Raw genomic sequence first — 22,540 nt, forward strand, 5'->3', positions numbered from 1 at the left:
TCTTTTTACCCTCTGCAGAATTATCTGGCGCCGGAACTAGCGTTATATGGTGACGCCCGGAACATACCAGAGATAATGTACCACAACTATCGGACGTACGGAACGGTTCTTTTGATTATAGTCGGGATTATGGTGTACATTGGTGTGGCATTTGTTAGCAAACTTGCCCCCGTGGCCTTGTTTTGCGTCATCTTCTCGATAATATGCGTTTACGTCGGCATTTTTTTGAATTACGAAGGACAAGAGGATCTGACGTGAGTAAATTTTAATATCTTAAAATATAATGCAATGTCCAAAAATCACAAAAGACATAAAAGGTCACATCTGCTGGCTAATCTATCTATATAGCATGCCCAACAATGATCGCATACCATGCCTTTGGATACTTCCAATGTTACGTTATAGATGGCACTTGCAAATAAAATTTGAAATGAAGTCTTGAGCTGGGGTGCACAACCCGTGGGCCAAATTATTAGAAATAGAGGGCTATTGCAAGTTGCAATGGATTGAAATGTAATTCACCAAATTAAAGTACATATATACAAATACAACGCCACAACAGACAAAATGCCCAACGAGGTGGCTGATAAAAAGATGCCCATAAAAATATGGTTGTCATATATTTCAAAAAACCAGCAACCCAATTAAAAATGCAATTAACACAAATTATAAACAATATATACACATGATAAAATATTATACAATGCCCATAAAGAATACTTATGGTTGTCTTATTCTAAGAATGGATAGTTTCTCGATTTACCCCAACATGTTTATCTCACTTCTTTTTAAACATGTCAATTGTATTACAATTAACTACCTCCGGGGGTAAGCTATTCCATTTGTTAACAACCCTATTATAGAAAAATTTCCTGCGACACCATAACCTTGCATTGTCCCTCACCAATCGATACTGGTGTCCCCTAGTAAAAGCAGTCGATTGGCGGTGTACTAAAGGTTCATGGTCCATCTTAACCATCCCATTGAAAATTTTAAACACTTCGATCATATCTCCTCGACACCTGCGTTCATCCAATGCAAACATATTCAAAAAATGAAGTCTCTCTTCATAACTCAAGTTCTGTGTGCCAATAAGGACACGCGTAGCTCTTCTCTGCACCCCTTCAACCGGGGAAAATATGTTGTAAAAAAGTTTGCATGTTTTTTTTGTTTTTTTTTTTGACACTAAATAAAGTGTTCCAGACTCTGCCACGAAGCTGGGCTGGAAGAGATCTCGGCAACGGGATAAGTCCAGTGGCAAAGTTCTGGCGTTCATTCATTCATGCACCCCTTCAACCAAGTCTATGTCCCTCTGTAGGTATGGTCTCCAAAACCTTACAGCATACTCCAGTCCAGGACGAACTAAGCCTCGAAAAAGCGGAGGAATGATTTTAGGAGAACGCGAAGAGACCTTTTTGAAAATGAGACCAAGCATTCTATTCGCTTTTTTTACCACCGCTGAGCAATGTTCAGAAAACGTAAGTCGCTCGTCAATGAGAATTCCCAAATCGGTGACCCTAGTTGAATCCGGGATAGTGACACCATTCAACTCGTAAGAGAACCGTGGGTTGTTCAAGCCAAAATGAGCGACCATGCACTTATCTACGCTAAACGTCTTGCTCCATTCATTTGCCCATGCTGCAATCCTGTTTAAGTTGGTCTGGAGCAACTCCCTATCGCTTTCATTCTCGATTACCCCCATTAGCTTCACATCATCTGCGAATTTGCTAGTAATTCCATCGATACCCTGATCGAGTTTGTCGATAAAAAGTGAAAAAAGTATGGGGGGGCCAAGGACACTTCCTTGAGGAACTCCACTTGTGACGTCTGTCCAACCAGAAAATTCCCCGTTCACCATAACTCGTTGCGACCTATCTCTTAACCACGATTCTATCCAATTCAGCAAGTTGCCCCCAATTCCAATCTCGTGTAAACGCTTCAATAGTTTACCATGTTGGACCCGATCGAATGCCTTCGGGAAATCAAGGTAAACAACATCTACATTTTTGCTCTTACCCAAAGCCTTAGTCACGTGATCATAGAAGCAAAGGAGGTTAGTTACACATGACTTCCCCTTCCTGAACCCATGATGATTATCCGACAATACATATAGTATTTGTAAGACAAATATATTACACGAAAATATTTATTTTAATATAATTAATTATGACAGAGTTTATGAGTCACTAAAATAATCTTAATTCTTGATTTCAGTGAACGATTACAAAATACAAGCTTGCCTCGTTGAAAAAACGGGACATTTTATAAAAAGCTTTAGATCAGTGTTTCTTCAACCATTTTTAGCCCATGGCCCCTAAATTTTTCTCGTGGTTCCCTGTCTTACCTAGGGGCCCCCTTACCCTCATCCAAGAGCGAGAACGTTCCTACTTCTTGAATTGAATTTAGTCTGAACTAAATAATTTACAATCAACAAAAATTTTATACATGAGATCTATTTCTATACTTCTATACGACTGGGCCAGGCACAGATCCAGAAAGGGGAGATGACCATTCACCCCCCCCCCCCCCAAGAGCCAAATTATATGGTAAAAATATGTCTGTAAAATACGTGGCAGTCATACAAACCTCCAACGCATCACCGAAATACCGCGTGTCTGGCCCGCGGAATAAAAAGATTGCATAATCCATGCGTTAGAGATTGAAATATCGACTCCTCTATTGGGAGAGAGAAAAATAGATTTACTCTGAAAAAAAAACTGCCTTGTCATGCCGTCTTAACGCGTGGGCCTCAGGAGAAGAAGGGGGCCTCACAAAAATTAGACTTGGTTGATATTTTCGCGAATTCGCCACGTAGAGCGTCAGAAAATGATTGCCGGGGGCCCACGGTACTCTTAGAACATCCCTTCTTAACTGTTAACATTTTATTCTGGACTTATTTCCTTGACCACTTTGTTCATTTTGTAGGTTCTGCGCCCTCGGGGGACGGATATTAAAAGCTCAGGATTTCACCGTGTGTTCCAAGAACGAGAGTATTCCCGGCTCCTTGTATTACGTGTACTGCTCGTTGGACGGCAATCAGACTGTATCCGCTAATACCACCGCCCCGATGCCGATGAACAGCACCGATAACCTTTCGTACACGTGCGACCCATTCTTCATGGAAAGTGAGGCTGAGACCGTTAAGGCTATTCCAGGTCTTGCTAGTGGAGTCATATGGGGTGAGTATCTTACTAAATTGTTTTAACCGGGTCCTGAAAATTCACATCTACGCAATTTACCGATAAACAATTCATAGGCAACAGTTAGTGATCCAGTAAGTAAGTGATTCGATTCCCGGTGGAGAGAACGACACTTTTGCCAGAGTGGCGTGGTGGTAAGATGTCCGTCTACCACAGTGAAGGTTGGCATCAGGTCCGAGTTTCGAACCGGGAAAGAATATAGATAACAACATATTTTCCCTTGCGAGTTAGAGGTTACCACCGATAGATGGCGCATTCATCTCCACCCCAACTCGTTTTGGGCAGTAAATTGCGTACAGCGATATGACTGGAGTTGGTGTCTGGAGAAGTAGTAGTGAATAAATGTGTGTTCAAAGAGAGTGGGTGAATAAATGTGTGTTCAAAGAGAGTGGGTGAATAAATGTGTGTTCAAAGAGAGTGGGTGAATAAATGTGTGTTCAAAGAGAGTGGGTGAATAAATGTGTGTTCAAAGAGAGTGGGTGAATGAATGAGTTAGGAAGTGAGTGAGCAAGATTGATTGGTGAGCAAATTGACAGCTCGCATTCTGAAATGGGCCTGAGCAGGGGAATCAATGACTCTACTTAGGGTGAAACAAATTGATAAACTGGAATGCCAATGACGACAAAAAAAGGATGGTCCGGATAGCTATACAAATTTCAAGTTGTTATCCTATAGTACCTCTGATTGGACAATTCTATTTTGCAAGCGCTGAATTAACGCCTATGACTCAAATTATCAATTCATCTGCCCATATGATATATTTTCATTTATTTTACACTTTTACCTTTTTATGATGTTACAGCTTTTTTTTTTTTTTTTTTACGCTGTTCCCCGTTTCAGGTAATTCTTGAAATAATTCAAGTTTCAAAATAAATAAAAACAAAATTTGCTCATCCTTTCGGAAACGTTTTGATATCTTGCAAAAGTAGTGAGGCGGAATGAATCTGGTCATACCATGACATGGGTGAGCAAGTGACTGAATGAGTGAGGAAGTGAGTGGGTAAGCAAGTGAGAGCATGCAAGGAAGTGAACTAGTGAGTGGATGAATTAATAAGTAGATGAGATTAGAAAATATAAGTGAATGTGTCTGTAGGTGAGTTAGCTGGGGGAGGTGAGTCAGTGAATTATTCAGTGAGTGAATGAGTAAATATGTGAAGTTTTAGCAAGTAAATGAGTATGCAAGTGAGGCAAGTAGTATATAAGTGAGTGAGCTAGTGAATGAACTGGAGAGCGAGTGTTAGCAAACAAGTCAGGTAAACAGCAACTCACTCACTCATTCGCTCTCTCATTCAGTCACTCACTCGCTTACTCATTAGCTCAATCCCTCACTGGTGCCGACTGTTGTCAATTAATTGCGTGATAGGGAATTGTTGACGGTGTATTTTCCTTAAATGCAGATAACTTCGCAGTTTAATGTCAGACGCGCCAACGACGAGCAAAGTGAAGCCTTTGCAATTCAATATTCGATTCCTTTCTTCTCATAAACATGTCATTGCCAGCATCCAACATTTTTATTTCCTTTTTTTGTCCACACGCGAAATATACCATGATTGCATGTGATCATTTTAATTACTCATGTTGTTGATGTTGTTTTGAATACTTGCAGAAAACTTAGTCACAAAATTCCGTTACAAGGGAGACATGGTCGACAGTTCAATAGATCCCGAGGGTTCAGCCGTCCCTCACGGCCAGAAGATTTACAATGAGATTTTAGTCGACATCACGACTTCCTTTACTCTGCTGGTTGGCATTTTTTTCCCATCTTGCACAGGCAAGTATCTCAAATTAATTATAAATTAGTGCCTCTTAAAACACTTTCCACCTTCTAAAATCGCTTCCTGATTTTCTGCCACAACCTCCTTTTTATGAAGTTGTGATCGATGTCCATCCCTCACCTCCAAAAAATAAAAAATAAAAAAACATCGAAACCTCTTAAGAATCCCAAGAAAGAATCGCTTGTTCAGAATCACTTCTTAATACTTTATTTATTATATCAAACAACAGAAAACGATCCATTTACAGCAAGAAAAGACATACAAATGAGTGTGAAGAAATATAGAGTAAAAGTCCGTTAAAACGACAGTTCACAATCAAAGGGAATATGAAAATTATCTTTATAACGGACTTCTCGTTATAAACGAATTTTACTTTTGTGCACTGCAGAAACTTAGCAAATTTGTTTTTATCCCCATTTATAAGTCCTACTTTTCCCCCTTATTTTGAACTACTTTTGAAAAATATGAATATATATTTCGCTGCTTGCGCATACACAATGTTTTCCACACCCTATATAGATGACAAGATAAAATAAACATTTGGTTTTGTTATCTATGAAGAGGTACTCACTTGCTCCGTTTATAAACATCTATGAATAGGGTGAAGAGATTTTGAAAAATGTCACTCTCTTTCTTGCCGTTTTATGTACAATTCCTAAAGAAAGGGAAAGGAAAAGATGTTTTTCGAGAATTTCCATTGTCTTTATAGTGAATTTATTCTGATTTCCATTCATAAATAACTCGCTATATAACCGAATATTTTTCTTGTATATTTAACATTAGTTCTTTGACAATCACTTGCGAATTACTCGTAATAGCGAGAGATTCTCGTTATAACAGACTTTTACTGTATTTATAATAAAGATTTAATTGAATTTTTTGTTCTTCGCGACTTTTACTTTCCTCTTTTTTGGCATCTGTTATTAAATGATTGTTTATAATAAAGGTGTGCATTGAATTCTATCATCTGAATACTCACTTTCTTTTAATCATTTTCATTCGTAGTACGAATTTAGTGTGAAATTTATTTTTGGTTGGTTTTTGATCTTATTGTTAGGTATAATGGCCGGATCAAATCGTTCTGGAGATTTGGCTGACGCTCAAAAGTCCATTCCAGCTGGTACGCTGGCAGCTCAACTGACAACATCTTTTGTCTGTATCCTTCTCAATTTTTCATGAAATTGCCGAGCATGTGTAGCCTACTGTATGATTAGTTTTCAGCGGATATTTATTTTTGATTTTCCCTCACTTAAACTTCACCGAGAATTTTCTGTCTCATCTATACTTTAGCTAGCATAAATGGTAGGTCCACGAATCTATTACGTAATCGGTAATGTAGAAATATCCCATTTAGTTCTTTAATAATAAAAATGAGAACAAAATTCCGCGAATGGGGTGGTAGAGAAAAAGCATTTAAGGATAAACATTAATAATTCCCAAGTTGGTATTTAACATTTCGGTTACACGAAGGGTGACATTGATGAGAAAATAAATACGTCGATCATATCTTTCCGACACCTATGCTCTTTCAGAGAAAGCGCATTCAAAGAATATAAACTGCCAACTCTTCATCGAGAATTCACTAAAATTTGAATGATAGAACCACAATCAATGGCAAATCCTCATAGTAAGAAACTTATATTTGCATTGAATTTTAATTAAAATTTTAGTACTGATATTTCTTGAACTCGTGTCACAGATTTGTCTGGAGTCGTTCTTTTTGGTGCTTCTTTTGACAATCTGTTTCTACGTGATAAGTGAGTATAGTATAAGATTATTCTTTGACGCCTTTTTTAAGAGAATTATCCAATTAGCAACTCGCTATTGAAACTTGAGAATCGGACGACTATTAAGGTTGTGGAAAAAAGTTTAAAGACAACTGAAAAACTATCATATCTTGAAACCTGGTCTTTGTGCATATATTAAAATTTTAGAGTAAAAGCTGTATTTGTGTGTAATCAAATTTGTTCCAGTAAAAATAACTTGGATGAGTGCTGCGCTGCTTCAGGAATTTTTTTTTAACTACAGTAAAGGTCAACGCCTGGAAAAAAAGCATAAAAAAAAATTTAAATTATGCGAAAAAAATTTATTTCAATCAAAAGAGACACTTTTTAATATAATCTTTTGTGATGTCATTGATGGAGATGAGCCGTTAATAACTATGTAGTTCTGTACTCGTCTTTCGACCATGTTTGATCACTGCGATAAGATTATGTTTGTTTTCGTACTGCGTACCATTTGTATATGCGTCGTGAGTCAAGTTGTCACACAAGTGCTATCCAGGATTAAGAAAAGGACTTCTCGATGACCACTCAGGAGGTTCCACTGATTTGGCTCCAAATCAAGACCTTTTAGACTTTGAAACATGTACAGGTGCATTCTCCTGTTGAAACAAAACTGTCTAAAAGTAATGAGAGTTGCCTCAGAAAATACTGTTGAAACTGTCTTGATATGTTTATATTTCCAAAATATGGCTTTGTCATTGCATAGGTCAGCAATATTTAATACTATCGAATCAATCTAAATTGCTCAAAATTGCTCTAAATTGATCAAAAGAAACATCCTCATCCCACCTGGCACCAAAAGATACGGGATCCGGAACTTTCGCCCCCGACATCTCGCCCTTGGAACGTTTCGTCCCCGTTACATTTGGCCCCCGGAAATTTCGCCCCTGACATTTCACCCTGGTACATTTGGCCCCCGAAAAATTCACACCTGACATTTCACCTGCCCTGAACGTATGAGTGATTGACTGTATAAGTGACCGTGTGAGTGATCGAGTGACCATGTGAGTGATCGAGTGATCGAGTGACCGTATGAGTGGCCAAGTGAGTGTGAAATGGACTGTAGGAATGCGTTAGTGACCGTACAAATGACTAAGCGAGTGGCAGAATGACTCACCACGTGAGTGACCGTATCAACTAGTGTGCAATTGACTTTATGAGTGATGACGAGTGACCACGTGTCTGACCGAATGGCCGTATGAGTGATCAAATGAATGACCGCATGAGCGACCAAGTGATTAACTGTATGAGCGATCAAGTGAGTGTTCGAGGGATTGACCGTGTGAGTGACCAAGTGAGTTACTGAGCGATGAAACGTTTGAGTGAATAAGTGACTGACCGAATGAGTGGCCGAGGGAGTTACTGAGCGATGAAACGTTTGAGTGAATAAGTGACTGACCGAATGAGTGACCAAGTGAGAGACTAATTAAATACTTGTGTAAGTTTCCTAGTGAGTGATTAAGCGTATGAGTGACCAAGGGAAATACTGAATGATTTAGCGTATGAGTGACCGAGTGACTGACGGAATGAAAGACCGAGTGATTGAATAAATTTCCGAGTGATGAGAGTGATTGAGCATATGAGTGATCAAGGGAGATACTGAGTGATTAACCGTATGAGTGACCGAGTGACTGACCGAATGGCCGTATAAGTGACCAAGTGAATTATCGCATGAGGGACCGAGTGGCTGACACGGAATGAAAGACCAAGTGAATGCTTGAATAAATTTCCGAGTGACTTGAGTGATTGAGCATATGAGTGATCAAGGGAGAGACTGAGTGATTAACCGTATGAGTGACCGAGTGACTGACCGAATGCCCGTATCAGTGACCAAGTGAATGACCGCATGAGCGACAGAGTGGTTAACTGCATGAGTGACCAAGTGAGTGACTGTATATTTGACCAGGTGAGTGACGGTGCGAGTGTCCAAGTGAGTGATCAAGGAACTGATCGTATGAGTGACCAAGGGAGTTACTGAGTGATGGAACGCATAAGTGAATGTGTGACTAATTGAGTGGCAGCATGAGTGACCGAAAGATTGATAAAGTGAATGACCGTATGATTGACCCAGTGAGCGATTGATTGATTGACAAAATGAGCAATTGAGTGATTGACAAAGTGCGAGGGTGGAGTTGTCTGCAAAGATGATCCTCCTCATCCCCTCCCTTTTTATAGGTGGTTACGTAGCACTGCGTGACCAAGTGACTCACAATTTAATGGATCCTAAGAATTTGGAATTCTCAGTTGAAACATAAAATATTTTTCCCAAATTTACGTTGCTGCGAAATTTTTCAATATAAGAAGAGGTATTGCCATCTCCTGAACAAAAAACATCCCCCAAAGGTACCTTTTCCCTCCCCTCACGCTTCCTAGATATCCAGGTTGGTTTAAATAAAAACTTTCATACTTAGGTTCACCATGTATCATCGAGGAGAATGCAGGAAATTGCAATGCTGAATACGGCTTATCACTAAATTTTGCCAAAAATTGCAATTTATTGCACTTATATGATCACCCGCCGGGTCAGGGAAGGTGAAATGTCCGGGGGGTAAATTTTCATTTCTTAACTCGATCACTCATATATTCACTCACTTAATCACTCATGTGGTCACTCACTTAATCACTCCTGTGGTCACTCACTTGGTCACTTGTACCATCATTCATATGTTCACTCATATGGTCACGCGTACGATCAGGGCAGGCGAAATATCAGAGATAAATTTCCGATTTACTTGATTACTTACTGAGTCACTCAATTGGTCACTGATATGGTCAGGGCAGGCGAAATGTCAGGGCGAAATTCCCGTGGCGTGGAGAAATGTCCAGGGCGAAATTTCCAGGGGCCAAATGTACCGGGGTGAGATGTCAGGGACGAAATTTCCAGGGGCCAAATGTACCGGGGTGAGATGTCAGGGACGAAATTTCCAGGGGCCAAATGTACCGGGGACGAAACGTGCCAGGGGCGAGATGTCGGGGCGAAATGTCGGAGGCGAAATATCGGGGACAAAGGTTCCGTGAACCAAAAGATACATGGTATTTGGCCAATTCACGTCACGTTTGTCTGTACTGATTTATGAAGAGGGGGGCAGGTTTGCATTTCGATTTTGCGTACTAGAGAGATAGGATTTGAGGGTTTTTTTTTATCACACTAGGCTCAGTTCGACGTGGGCAAAACAAGTTTTATACCTTCTCAATTAAATACAACAGACGAAATTCCCAACGAGGTCGCTGAATAAAAATGCCAATAAAAAATATGGATGTCGAATATAATCTAAACTATATCAAGAATACAGTAACCCTATATTAGCAATGAAAAACCAGTAATTATGATAAAATATAAATATACTGCCCATAAAAAAATTATGGTTGTCTCATCTAAGTATGGATAGCTTCTCTATTTTACATCGGTAAAAAAATTCCCGCAAATCTGTGAATAATCGTCTTCAATACTATTGTCAATACTATTAAGTCAATCCAAATTGCTTCTTATGGAAGAAAACATCCACATACCACTTGGCATCGAAAGATACACGCTTTTTGAACAATTCACGCCACCTTTGCCTGTGAAGTTTCATAAGGAGAGATTGTACTTCGGTTTTTCATACCAAAATTTGAATTTTTTATCACATTAGGCACAGTCTGCCTTGTGGAAGAAAAGTTTTATTCCTTGTGGATTACATCGGAGAAAATTTTTTTCGCGCAAAATACACTCATTGCCATAAAAATTTGCGCACCCAGAAGAAGTCGTCAAAATGAAACGAAATTTTATGCATGTAAGTACTACGTTGATATAAGTAAGTGATTAGAAAATCCAAGAAAAAGGATCATTTATTGCAGAAAAAAGTACAGATGAACAGAAGTTTTAGTACTCTGTTGGACCCCCTCTAGCGCGAATGAACGATGCGATACGAGCGGGCATTGAGGCATACAAGTTCCGTATGATGTCGTGAGACATCTCGTTCCACAGTTGCTGTAAATGCGCCTATAGTTCGACCAACCTCGTAGGGTGTCCAACTTGCCGTCCCAAATGATCCCAGATATGCTCGATTGGTGACAAATCTGGGGATAGAGCAGGCCAGGGAAGGGTGGTAATGTGGCTTAGGCAGTCTTGTGACATCCTTGCTGTGTGTGGCCTAGCATTGTCTTGTTGAAAAATGGCTCCTGGGAGCCCTGCCATGAGTGGCAACACATGTGGCTGAAGGATGTTATGGACGTACCGCTGGGCTGTCATTGTGCCATGGATCAATATTAGGGGTGACCGTGTATCGTAAGTAATGGCACCCCATACCATGACACCAGCTGTGGGAGCGGTGTGTCGCTGTAAAGCGAAGGCAGGATTGAAACTTTCACCACGGGGCCTCCACACACGAACACGATTGTCATCACTGCTCAAGTTGAATCTCGATTCGTCGCTGAAGACGACCTGGTTCCATTCCGTTGCAGTCCAATCCCGTCGTGCTCGACACCACTCCAAAGGGAGGCGTTGGTGGGTGGGTGTCATTTGCAGCACACGTAATGGGCGCCGCGATACCAGATGTCCTTCAGCCAGGCGCCTTGCGATGGTTCGGGAAGACACAGGGGCCCGTAGTGAAGCTGCTGCCTGTGTCTGGATAGCGGCCAATGAGGCAGTTGGCTCTACGCCTGCGTTTCGGATGATGTGACGGTCTTCTCGACGACTGGTCTGTCGAGGGTGTCCTGAACCTGGTCGCCGTGTAAATGACGTCTCTTCTGTCCACTGGTCCCAACACCACCTCACAGTAAAATCAGAACGGCCTAGTTGACGAGCTACTCGCCGAGCTGACCACCCAGCTTCCATCATCCCGATGATTCTTCCCCTATCGAACTCTGACAACTGCTCATATGGTCTTCGACGGCGGCGTAACGGCATGTCTACCTCAGCATTTCCTTTGCAAACGATTGAATACACTCCAGCAAGCTCTGCTTACCTGTTTTATACTCCAAGGAGAACGAAGTTCAACGCCCTCTAGTGGCATTACGCAATGCGCAATCACGCTGCATTTCTAATCATTTGCATATCTGCCCGACATGTACCTTCAGGCCAACTTTCGTTTCGATCCCACAATTATTTCTTGGTGCGCAAATTTTTATGGCAATGAGTATACGTGAATGATCGTCTTTTTCTGGCTCATGGTAAGAAGCCTTCTTGTGTGTAAGCTTTCAGTCCGCCATTCTCAGGCCCATTTATGAAACTGAAACCAACAGAGTTCAATCTTTTAATTCTTCTAGCCATTTCATGGCTAGGCGTCACGTTTTCTCTGAGAGCAAGTTTTTCGTCAATGTTCAGTAAATATGGTGTCTGGCATCTTCTCATTTTCAGAAGAAAAAAAATAGATCTTACAGCACACGATTGATCAAAACAGTCTTGACTGTTACGTCAGTATGAAGAAAATGCAAGTTTTTTTTATTCGACGTCAGAAAACATGCATGTCTTTTATTCTTTTTCCCATGTGTTTTGACTTTTACTTATAATTTGAACAATTGTTTTCTAAAAAAGTGCAGAGCCCATCAGAATAAATTTTACTGGAAAATGTTCAATTCTACTTGTAGTTATCACTCTAAAATTTTTATTCGTCTACAAGTACAAGTTTCTAAGATATGGCGGTATTTCGGTTGTCTTTGAACTTTTTTCCCATCACCTCAGTAAAGACAATACATGCGCATTTCTTTGAGGAATTTCTAACTCATTGTTGCATGTCCGAAACAAGTACGTAGTACTGGTTACTTACTACGTATTATATAAAGGTTAAATGGATATTATTATTTTTTTTAGTACTCAAATATTAGTGCAGTAAGTAATATCATGTCTCTCGTGATTTTTTTTCCAGATTCGGCGAAAGTATTGGCGGGGGTCTGGCCGTAGCTCTAGTCGCTTGGCCTCATCCATTGGTGATCGTTGTTGGTTCTCTGTTATCAACAATCGGTGCAGGGATCCAATCATTAACAGGTTTGGAAACTTTGTTTTCGTAAGAATATTCCATCTTGTAACCTGATAAAGGTTACAAGATGTAAGGGTTGTCAGATGTCTCAACTATTTTTAAAATTCGGTATAATACGATCTTGTTTGGATCCCTCAATGGAATCGCTTATTTCAGAAACCCCATAACTGACTTAAAATTCGAAATCGGGTTTAGTATACTGTTTTTTGTTTTTTTTGTAGTTGATTGATTGACGCTTCGTCTGGTGCAGAAACACACTAAAACAACGTTCTGTATAACTTCATTTAGGATGCATGAAACATTCGTTTGACACAGATACCAGTTAGTGAAGTTAAAAGTTTTTCTCAAATATCTCAAAAGTTGAAATTCTGCACTTGAGGGGTTTTATAGAAATAAGCGATTCAATTGTATAATTCACCTCTTTTTGCAAACTTTTACACGAACAATCATACTTACTAGTCTCTAATTTACCTTTTAAACGGTTTTAAAAATTTTCCTGATCAAAATCTCTAAAAATCTGCTTACGTAATACTTGAATGGCCCCTAATGGTTAATCATGTTTGTGTAAAATAGGCAACACAACACACACGCAAAATGCCTCGTTGGGCATTTTGCCTGTTGTGGCGTTGTATTTGTATAAAAAAGCGATCTATATATTACGTGTAAGGTAAATGTGATAAATGTGGTTATTATGCGTACTTACCAAGCTTTTGGTATGTTTGATAAATTTCCCAGAATATATCACTTACCGGTGATTATTCATAGTACCCATTGGTGGTGAACATGTTAAATCGTATTAAATTTATCACATTTGCCAATTATTACACATAATAGCCATTTCGTATTGGTAAATATGATAAGTCGGTCCCGTTACCGTGATAACATTTAGATGACTAGTTTGAGCCGGATATAACGAACTCTGATTGAACGAATTTTTTCAAATATCTCCGAAGCAACTGCTATTAACAATGATAATGATTTCTCATTTGACAAATTTTACAATCTTACTCCGATTTAATGAACTCTCATTCGACAAATTTCACAATCATACCCCGATATAACGAACTCTCGTTTAACAAATTCGTTGATTTAACGATTTTTTACAAATTTATGTTCGTATGCAATCTGACCCCGATATAAAAAACATTTGACGAAGTCTACAATCGAACTTCGATTTTAACAAGTTTTGCGATTGTGCCACGATATAATGAACTTTCATTGATCAATATTTCACGAACTTACCCCGATATAATGAACTCTCATTAGACAAATTCGGAAGATGCATTCACGTCAAAAACGAAGGAAACATTAAAAGCACGAAGTTCCGCAAATAACTTTTTTTCTAGTTCTGTTCTTTGTCTCCAAATTCCCAAGCATACGGTGATTACCTTAGTGTTTCTCAACGTATGGTCCGCGAAACACTAGTGATTCGCCAGCAGACATGATAATAAAAAATGCGCCGATTTTACAATGGGGGAGGAGGAGATTTTTGCAAACGTCGTAAGCGGAAAATACTAAATATTTTAAACATTATAATCACAAATTAATTTAACATTATCGACATAGGAAAAAAGATTTGCAACCACGAAAGTTAGTCCTACTAAGCAGGGAAACGTCCAAGAGGTTATGTCATAGGGGGAGGGGGGGGGAAACTCGACTACAATTTCTTTTCTACTATTTAAAAGATAAAAAAAAGTTGTCTGTTTTCAAAATACAGTAAAACCCCGATTTAACGAATCGGATAAACAAATATTTTCATTCCTTTAATCAATAAAAATCATTATATCGGTTTATATTACTTGTTATAGGAGTTTGTCATATTGGATCCGACAATATATATCAAACATACTCTACACTCATTTGGAAATTTTTTCATCTTTATCAAATTTACCAATGACACTAGTGTATTATACATGACAATCGGTAAAAGTGATAAATTTCGAGTATTTATCAAATTAACCAGGTACGCTTGGGTAGCATATACAGGTAGTAACTATCGACCGCCCAATAATTACACACGTGATTCCTTGTGAAAAACTAATATGGGAAAATGTTTCCGTTTTTTGGATCGGACGAATATTAAGCGAGTTATAAGCTTTTAAAATTTTATGACGTGCCATTTTTCTAACGGTCAGTTATATGCCAAACACCGAACCAAGGTGCATTTCTCCGCCAGCAGAGGGTTGTCACTTCTTGAAAATTAACTGAAATATTCAATCCCATTAGAGAAGCCAAGTTCTGCCTTTTTCCTTCATGATTGGTGTTTTTTCTCTGCATGTAGTGTTAATATTATAAACTTGTTATCACGTACAACTTACGTATTAGCTTCGTCCCCTATGTTGGCTGTGAAAATTATGAAACTAATTCATAGTCAAACACATTGACTGGGCGCAGGGAATCCCGTAATATAAGTTTAATTGTATAGAGAAATAGACAGATACAACCGTACAGCATGGCCGCATAAGCAAGACTGATAGTTGCCACTCATATCAAAAGTAAATTGTACAAGATAAACAAAACAGAAGAGTTGCCATTCTGTAAACCAGCAGAATATAAAACTTCAACACTCCCACCAATTCTATGATTTACAGGTAATATATATAAAACAAAATTGTCAAAAATATATAATCATGAAATTTTGACATTGAGCATGTTTCGCAATTTTTCAAACCTCTCTTTTGGAAGGCGTTTGGTGAAAATATCGGCTATTTGATCAACTGATTTAACATATTTACACACAGATGGATTTATCCTCATATTTTTCTCTTATGAAATGGTACCTAACGTCTATGTGTTTGGTTCGCTTATGAAATACCGGGTTTTTGATGAGTTTTATGGCACTTTGGTTATCAATGCACAAGGGTACTCCATCGGCATTAATAACTTCACCAAAATCCTTGAGAAGTCGAGTTAACCACAGAGTTTCTTTCACAGCTGTCGAAGCAGAGATGTATTCTGCTTCTGTGGTTGATGTAGACACAACTGACTGTTTTTGGGTAGCCCATGTCACAGCTCCATCGATAATCTTGAACACATATCCTGATGTCGATTTTCGAGTGTCCACATCATTCGCAAAGTCAGCGTCGGAATAACCAACCAAGGTCGATTCATCAGAGCTCTGTTGTGTATACTCGATTCCGTACGATGATGTACCTTTCAGGTATCTAAAGATTCTTTTGACGGCATTCCAATGACCCAATCCAGGATTTTCTTGGTACCTGCTCACGATATTAACGGCAAGCATTATGTCGGGACGAGTAGTGATAGCTAGAAACATTAATGTTCCGACTGCTTCACGGTAAGGTACTGAACGTTTTTCAACTAGTGTTGAGTCTGCAGATATTATAGCATTGGGATCCGCAGGAACACTGACAGGATTTGCATTCTCAAGAGAGAATCGTTTCAGCATTCTATGAATATAACTTTTCGAATGGATGAAGATGGAATTTTTCTTCTCAATGAACTCTATACCAACGAAAAGTCCCTTTTCACACACCACAGCTTCAAAAGTGTTCTTCAGATTATTGATGATTTCGATGAGGATGTCTTCATTTTCACAAAATAGTAAACCGTCATCTACGTAAAGGGCTAGTAACACAGTCTTTAATTTGAATGTCCCAAAATAAACTGAAGAATCTGCAACTGATTGTACGAAACCATAACTTTTTAGAAAGTCTGAGAATTTCTTGTTCCAACATCTTGAAGCTTGTTTCAGACCGTACAAAGATTTCTTTAGTTTGCACACCTTGTTGTCATCGCTTGTTAATCCCGGAGGTGACTCAAGATATATTTCTTCCTTTATTTCACCATGGAGAAAAGCGGTCTTTATGTCAAATTGCATTATCTTGAGATTGCGTTGGACAGCAATAGCAAACAGAACCCTTATCGTGTCGTATCTTGAAGTTGGTGAATAGGTTTCTGAGTAATCAATTACTTCAATCTGCGAAAAGCCTTTTGCACACAGCCTTGCTTTGAACTTCTTAATTTTTCCATCTGGGAAATATTTAATTTTGAATACCCATTTTGAACATACAATCCTTTTGCCATCTGGTAGATTGACAAAGTCAAAAACTTCATTCTTCTCAAGAGCATCGATTTCTTCTTTAATCGCTTTCTTCCATTCCTGTGACTGAGGAGAACACATCGCCTCTTCATATGAAACAGGTGTTTGGATTTCCGTCACATTCGCTTCGAAGTAAGAAGGAGACTTTATTGCAGATCGATCTCGAAGATTGTACCTATGGGTTTTTCTTCCAGGATCAGGATTCTTAGATTCGCGATCAGACATATCATCTTGCATATCTTCATCACAGTTCGGGCTTATATCATTGTTTTCATCCGGAATGACATGTACCTTGGATGTTGAGGGAAGAATCTTCACATCATGGACTTCATTGAACTTGACATTTCTCGACACTTTCACAGTTCTTTTATTCGGATCGAATAATCGATAGTTGTTCGAGTCTCTATCATATCCCACGAAAATCATCTTCTTACTTTTGGGTTCCAGTTTTTTTCTTTGAGCGTCCGGATCACGCATGAACGCTTCGCTTCCAAAAATTTTGAGATGATTCAGGCAATTTTTCTTTCCAGTCCAAAGTTCATATGGGGTAGTATTTGGAGCTTGACTTATTGGTGTTCTGTTCAGAATATATACTGCAGTATTCACTGCTTCTGCCCACAAGTATTTAGGTAGCTGTTTTGCGTACAGCATTGATCTGGCACTTTCAACAATAGTTCTCAAGTCTCTTTCTGCACGACCGTTTTGTTCGGGTGTGTATGGTGCCGTTGTTTCCATCAAGATGCCTTTACGACCAAGGAAATTGCTGAACTCGTTATTGATAAATTCAGTTCCATTGTCAGTTCTGACTGCTTTGACAACATGTTGAAATTTGTTTTCACAGAGATGAACAAATTTTCTGAACTGTTCAAACGCATCACTTTTGTGTTTTATGAAAGCAACTGAACGATAGCCTGTGAAATCATCCTTAAAAAGAATGAAATAATTTGATCCTCCCACCGATTGAACAGACATCGGTCCACAGATATCACAATGAATTAGTTCACCTGGGATAGATGTTCCCTTCTTGTGAAAGATAGCTTATGTTGCTTTCCATACTGACAAGCCTCACAAAAGATTTTTCGGCATCAGAAAAATTAATATTTTCTTTCAAAATATTTCGTTCACATAGCTCTTTAAGAGCCTTCATATTTATGTGACCAGTTCTTTCATGCCATAATTGCAAGTCGTTGTTACTTGTAATATTTACCTCATCACTAAATATAACTTTGAAAAGCATTTTATACAAATTATTTGCAGTACGAATACCTTCAGCAATTAATCTATTGTCATTATAAATTTTCACATAGTGATTTTTTTTAATTATCTTCATGTTCCTAGCAGCCAGTACACCTTCCGACAGTAAATTTCTTTTTAGACCAGGGACATATAATACTTCATGGATCTCCCCATTATTCCATGTACCATTCACGAATTTCTTAATCAAAACCTTACCTTTACCAAGAACGGGTAATTCAGTGTTGTTGCCGAGCTTAATTTGACCATCCGCCTCTTGATAATCACTAAGACACTTTTTAATACACGTCATGTGAGCAGATGCGCCACTGTCAAGAATCCACTCATTTTCACCTGATTGAAGAGCACTGGAGTCACTTTCAGCACTGAGCAAATCATGATTCACATCCGTAAAATTGGACGCACCATCATTTTCGGACGAACGACGATTGAAGTCGTGCTTTCGTTGTTTACATTCGGAGGCATAGTGCCCTTTTCTTCGGCAAGAATAACAGACCACTTTCGACTTGTCGAGACGCTTTTCGAATTTTTGATGACTCTGAACATTTTTGTTTTTCGACGAATAGTACTTCTTCGGCTTAGAGACTGATACACACGCAGTTTCACTCTGTTCGTTGCGCGAAATCGAAAGCTCTTCATCGATGAGACGTGCCGTTAGATTGGCGACCGTTTGCTTACTTGAATCCATAGACAACCAGGCTTGACGAAAGTTCCTGTATTTTGTCGGCAAAGTACTTAGAATTTTCGTTGTGATTGTAACATCACTCACCTCTTCACCGGCGTCCATGATAGGACGAGCGAGGTTTTCAACTTTCGCTATATACTCCACAGCTGACTCGTTGCTTACCATTTTCAGCTGATGAAATCTGTCCAGCAATAACATTTTTTTGTTGAAGGCGGACTTTTGCTGATAAATCGAGTCTAGTTTGTCAATCATTTCTTTCGAGGAACGACAGTTCTGCACCAAGGATATCTGGGTCATCTCCATCGCCGAAGTGATAACAAACATCGCTGTTGCGTCAGCTTTCTCCCATCGTGCGAGGACAGGACCTACATCCGGTTTAGCATTCTCGCCAACAACCACGTCGTAGACTCCTTTAGCTTTCAACGCACAGTTCACCAGGAACTTCCATTGGGAATAATTCGAGCCGTCGAATTTGTTGATTGACGAAATCTCAACTGCAGCCATCGTGGTAGTCGAAACGTAAACTAACGGATTCGGAAATTAGTTCATTAAGAACATAAATCCCTCAAAACTTACAATTTACTTGTCAACAGGGGCTGGGGACATAACCTGTGAAAATTATGAAACTAATTCATAGTCAAACACATTGACTGGGCGCAGGGAATCCCGTAATATAAGTTTAATTGTATAGAGAGATAGACAGATACAACCGTACAGCATGGCCGCATAAACAAGACTGATAGTTGCCACTCATATCAAAAGTAAATTGTACAAGATAAACAAAACAGAAGAGTTGCCATTCTGTAAACCATCAGAATATAAAACTTCAACATGGCAAATTTATCACCAGATTTTTAAAGTGTTAGCCAAATGAAATCTGTTTGAAATTTTTTTTAGCCAAATCAACACTTTTTTGTTAAAATGTGGAAATTTGTTTAAATTTACTATCAAGTCAAATTTTATGAGGGAAGGTGCGTACGTGTTTACTGCGCGATCGTTATTTTACGCTGTCGTTTTAATCAGATTACACGTTGATCAATAAATCGGCAATATTTCTTTGGATTTTTTTGCTCTTTCATCGAAACTGTGTGACTGGTGGAAACAGTAAAATAATAGCAACGATTCAATTGGAAACATTTAATCAAACTTATTACGTTATGAATTGGCCTATTCAAAATAATTTTTGGTTTCGGATTTTTTCTATTGATTACACTACTCAATACTCATTTTGTTCTAAAAGTTGGATGTTTTTGGGGCACTGATTCTAAATCAGACATTGGTTTTATCAGAACGGCTCTAGTTTTTGGGATGAAGTAAAAGTTAAATTTCAATGGTAATACCATAAGCCAGGTGCGGATCTAAGGTTGATGTGGGGGGGGGGGAAGCAAAACGCGATAATTCATGAAATTTTCGGAACTTTTATATGGTAATATTGCGGGGGTTTTTTTCAATCAATCCAATGAAAATTACCTGTATAAACGTTTTTGATTAAATGACAAATTCAAAAAAAATAGGAAAAACCAGTACATTTTTTCAAAAAATTCGGGACTATTCCGGAAAATATAGGGCAAAATGAAGGATGTATGGTCACCTAACTAATAGTGTGTAACTCATTCTTTTTAAATTTATTATGATTATAATTTTGTAAAATCACCCCTCCCAACAACGAGCTATGGATCCGCTCATACCACAAGCAGCATACAAATCGCATTGAAACTTTGCGAAATGTAAATGTCATTAATAAACTTGATATCAATGCCATAGGTGCCAATGCTTCTGATTTACCCGGAAGCCTCTGATTTTTCGTATCTTCATAGAAAAATCCCTAAAACTCATCAAATTGAGTTTTGTTTGAATGGAAAATCCTTGAAGAAAATACTCTTCCAGTCCTTGCAATTTCAGGCTGACCCTGTTCTGAGGAAATATATGGGGAATCAGGATTTCAAATAAGAAAAATCGGTAATTGTCACCAAATATGATGGTTAAAGTAAGCAAATTGGATAATTATTGCTAAAAACATTAGGACAGGAAAAGATGTGTCCCGGAAAAACGGGACTTATATATGGTCACCTGTCGCAATTTCAAAAAATCCGCGGTTGTTTCCCTTTATTTGTTTGACATGTTTTCTTTGATGCAGAATGTGTCATCACGGGATAAACTACAGATTTTTCAAGTCTGTAAATTCGCACCTATGCAATACATAAAGATCTCTGATGTCTAGTAATGGTGTGTTGAATGAAATAGGAAATTAAATAAAAAGTTGAAAGAAAAATTTCCACGCAAAAAATAGTGGCTGCAGACTATATTGAAATACCGAATATCATGCATTATCTCAAAAACTAGAGCCGATCCGGCAAAACTAACACCAGTTTTGAAATCAGCGGAGCCAATATACCCTTAAAACCATTAAAATTTCCTTTGGGAACATGAAAATGTTTTTTTTCTGGCCTAAAATTTAACTATTTTAACCCACTCACAAACGTTTAGTTTGATGGTAGTTATTAGAGCCATTCGAAAAAATAATTTTGAAGATACACATCCCTCTCAAAAATTTTTAAGGGTAGTTCAGCATACAATATTCTCTTATATGCTGAATGGCATAAAATTAGGAATTATAATTTTAAAAAAATGGACTCGGTACTTTCTGGATAAACAAAACACAATGACTAATCAACGATTATTTATAACTTCTGCAAATCTGACGTTGGGAGATGACTATTATTCTGATTAAATTCTAATGAAGGTTTTTTTCTCTTTCCTGAAAAGTGTGATGAAAAAACACTTGTTTTTATATCTCTTGTTCTCTGGATTTCTGTTTGATGGTTAATATATTTTGGGCATTTCCAAAAAGCCAAGTTATACAAATACAAAAACAACGCCACAACTGGCAAAATGCCCAATGAGGTGGCTGCGAAAAGATGCCCACAACAAATATGGATGTCATACATTTCAAAAACGGAGAAACCCAATTAAAAATGCAATCACAAACAATATATATACATAATAAAATATTGTACAATAGCCATAAATAATACTCATGGTTGTTTTATTCTAAGTATGGATAGCTTCTCGAGTTTTGATGGTAGTATGCGATTATAAAATTTGGCAGAATTTTGAAGTGACGTCATCAATATTTAAAGCGTTATAACTCATTAATTGTGGATCAGATCAAAACACTGAAAACACTTTTCCATATTAGTTTTTCTCCAGGAACCACGTGTGCAATTATTGGGTGGTCGATAGTTACCGCCTTCTATAATCATCGGTAAACGTGATAATTTTTTTTTTTCATTTATCAGATTTACCAACGGCACATGGGTATTTTCACCAGTAAATCATGAGTAGTCAGTAGTCATAATCACCAGTAAAAGTGATAATTCTTTTTAGTGTTTATCGAATTCACCAATGATGCTTGGGTATTATATATATTCGTCGGTAAAAGTGATAAATTTTTATTACTTAACCAAGACGATTGGTAAGCATGCGTAATAACCGGTTCATCACATTTACTCTAACATATGAAACTCCAAAAAAGAGCAGTAAGGCTCATCACAAGTGATTTTTTTAACAACTTCAAAACAACTTTTTCACAGTCTTTTAATCCTTCCCTTATGTCAGCTTTACTTCTACAAATGTACTATAATTATTTTTAAGCTACAATTTTCTTTGCTTTTAAACAGTTGTCGTTTCTCAAATAGATTGAACAATAAATACTCGCTACTACTTATTCACAAAACTCTTCTAAAGAAGCATTTTACTCACATCATCCCAAAATTTTGCAACTCTTCACCACCAGATTGCCTTAATATTACTAATTTATTA

The 22,540-nt window shown here is 38.2% G+C and overlaps 1 protein-coding gene across 1 annotated transcript in view; it reads left to right on the top strand.

Annotated features, from left to right (window-relative positions):
- Positions 1-22,540, top strand: part of kcc (solute carrier family 12 member kcc) — a 505,581-nt gene that overhangs the window by 443,555 nt on the left and 39,486 nt on the right. The window contains exons 7-12 of the mRNA XM_089249045.1: positions 19-254; positions 2,926-3,179; positions 4,807-4,971; positions 6,033-6,131; positions 6,675-6,732; positions 12,606-12,724. Coding sequence (XP_089105171.1) covers positions 19-254; positions 2,926-3,179; positions 4,807-4,971; positions 6,033-6,131; positions 6,675-6,732; positions 12,606-12,724 — 931 coding nt within the window. The remainder of the gene's footprint in view (positions 1-18; positions 255-2,925; positions 3,180-4,806; positions 4,972-6,032; positions 6,132-6,674; positions 6,733-12,605; positions 12,725-22,540) is intronic.

The sequence above is a fragment of the Pholcus phalangioides genome, unplaced genomic scaffold (genome assembly GCF_987345545.1).
Source record: "Pholcus phalangioides strain wild (caught in Gottingen) unplaced genomic scaffold, Ppha-v1.0 ptg000021l_1, whole genome shotgun sequence".
In the NCBI taxonomy this organism is placed as follows: Eukaryota; Metazoa; Arthropoda; class Arachnida; order Araneae; family Pholcidae; genus Pholcus; species Pholcus phalangioides.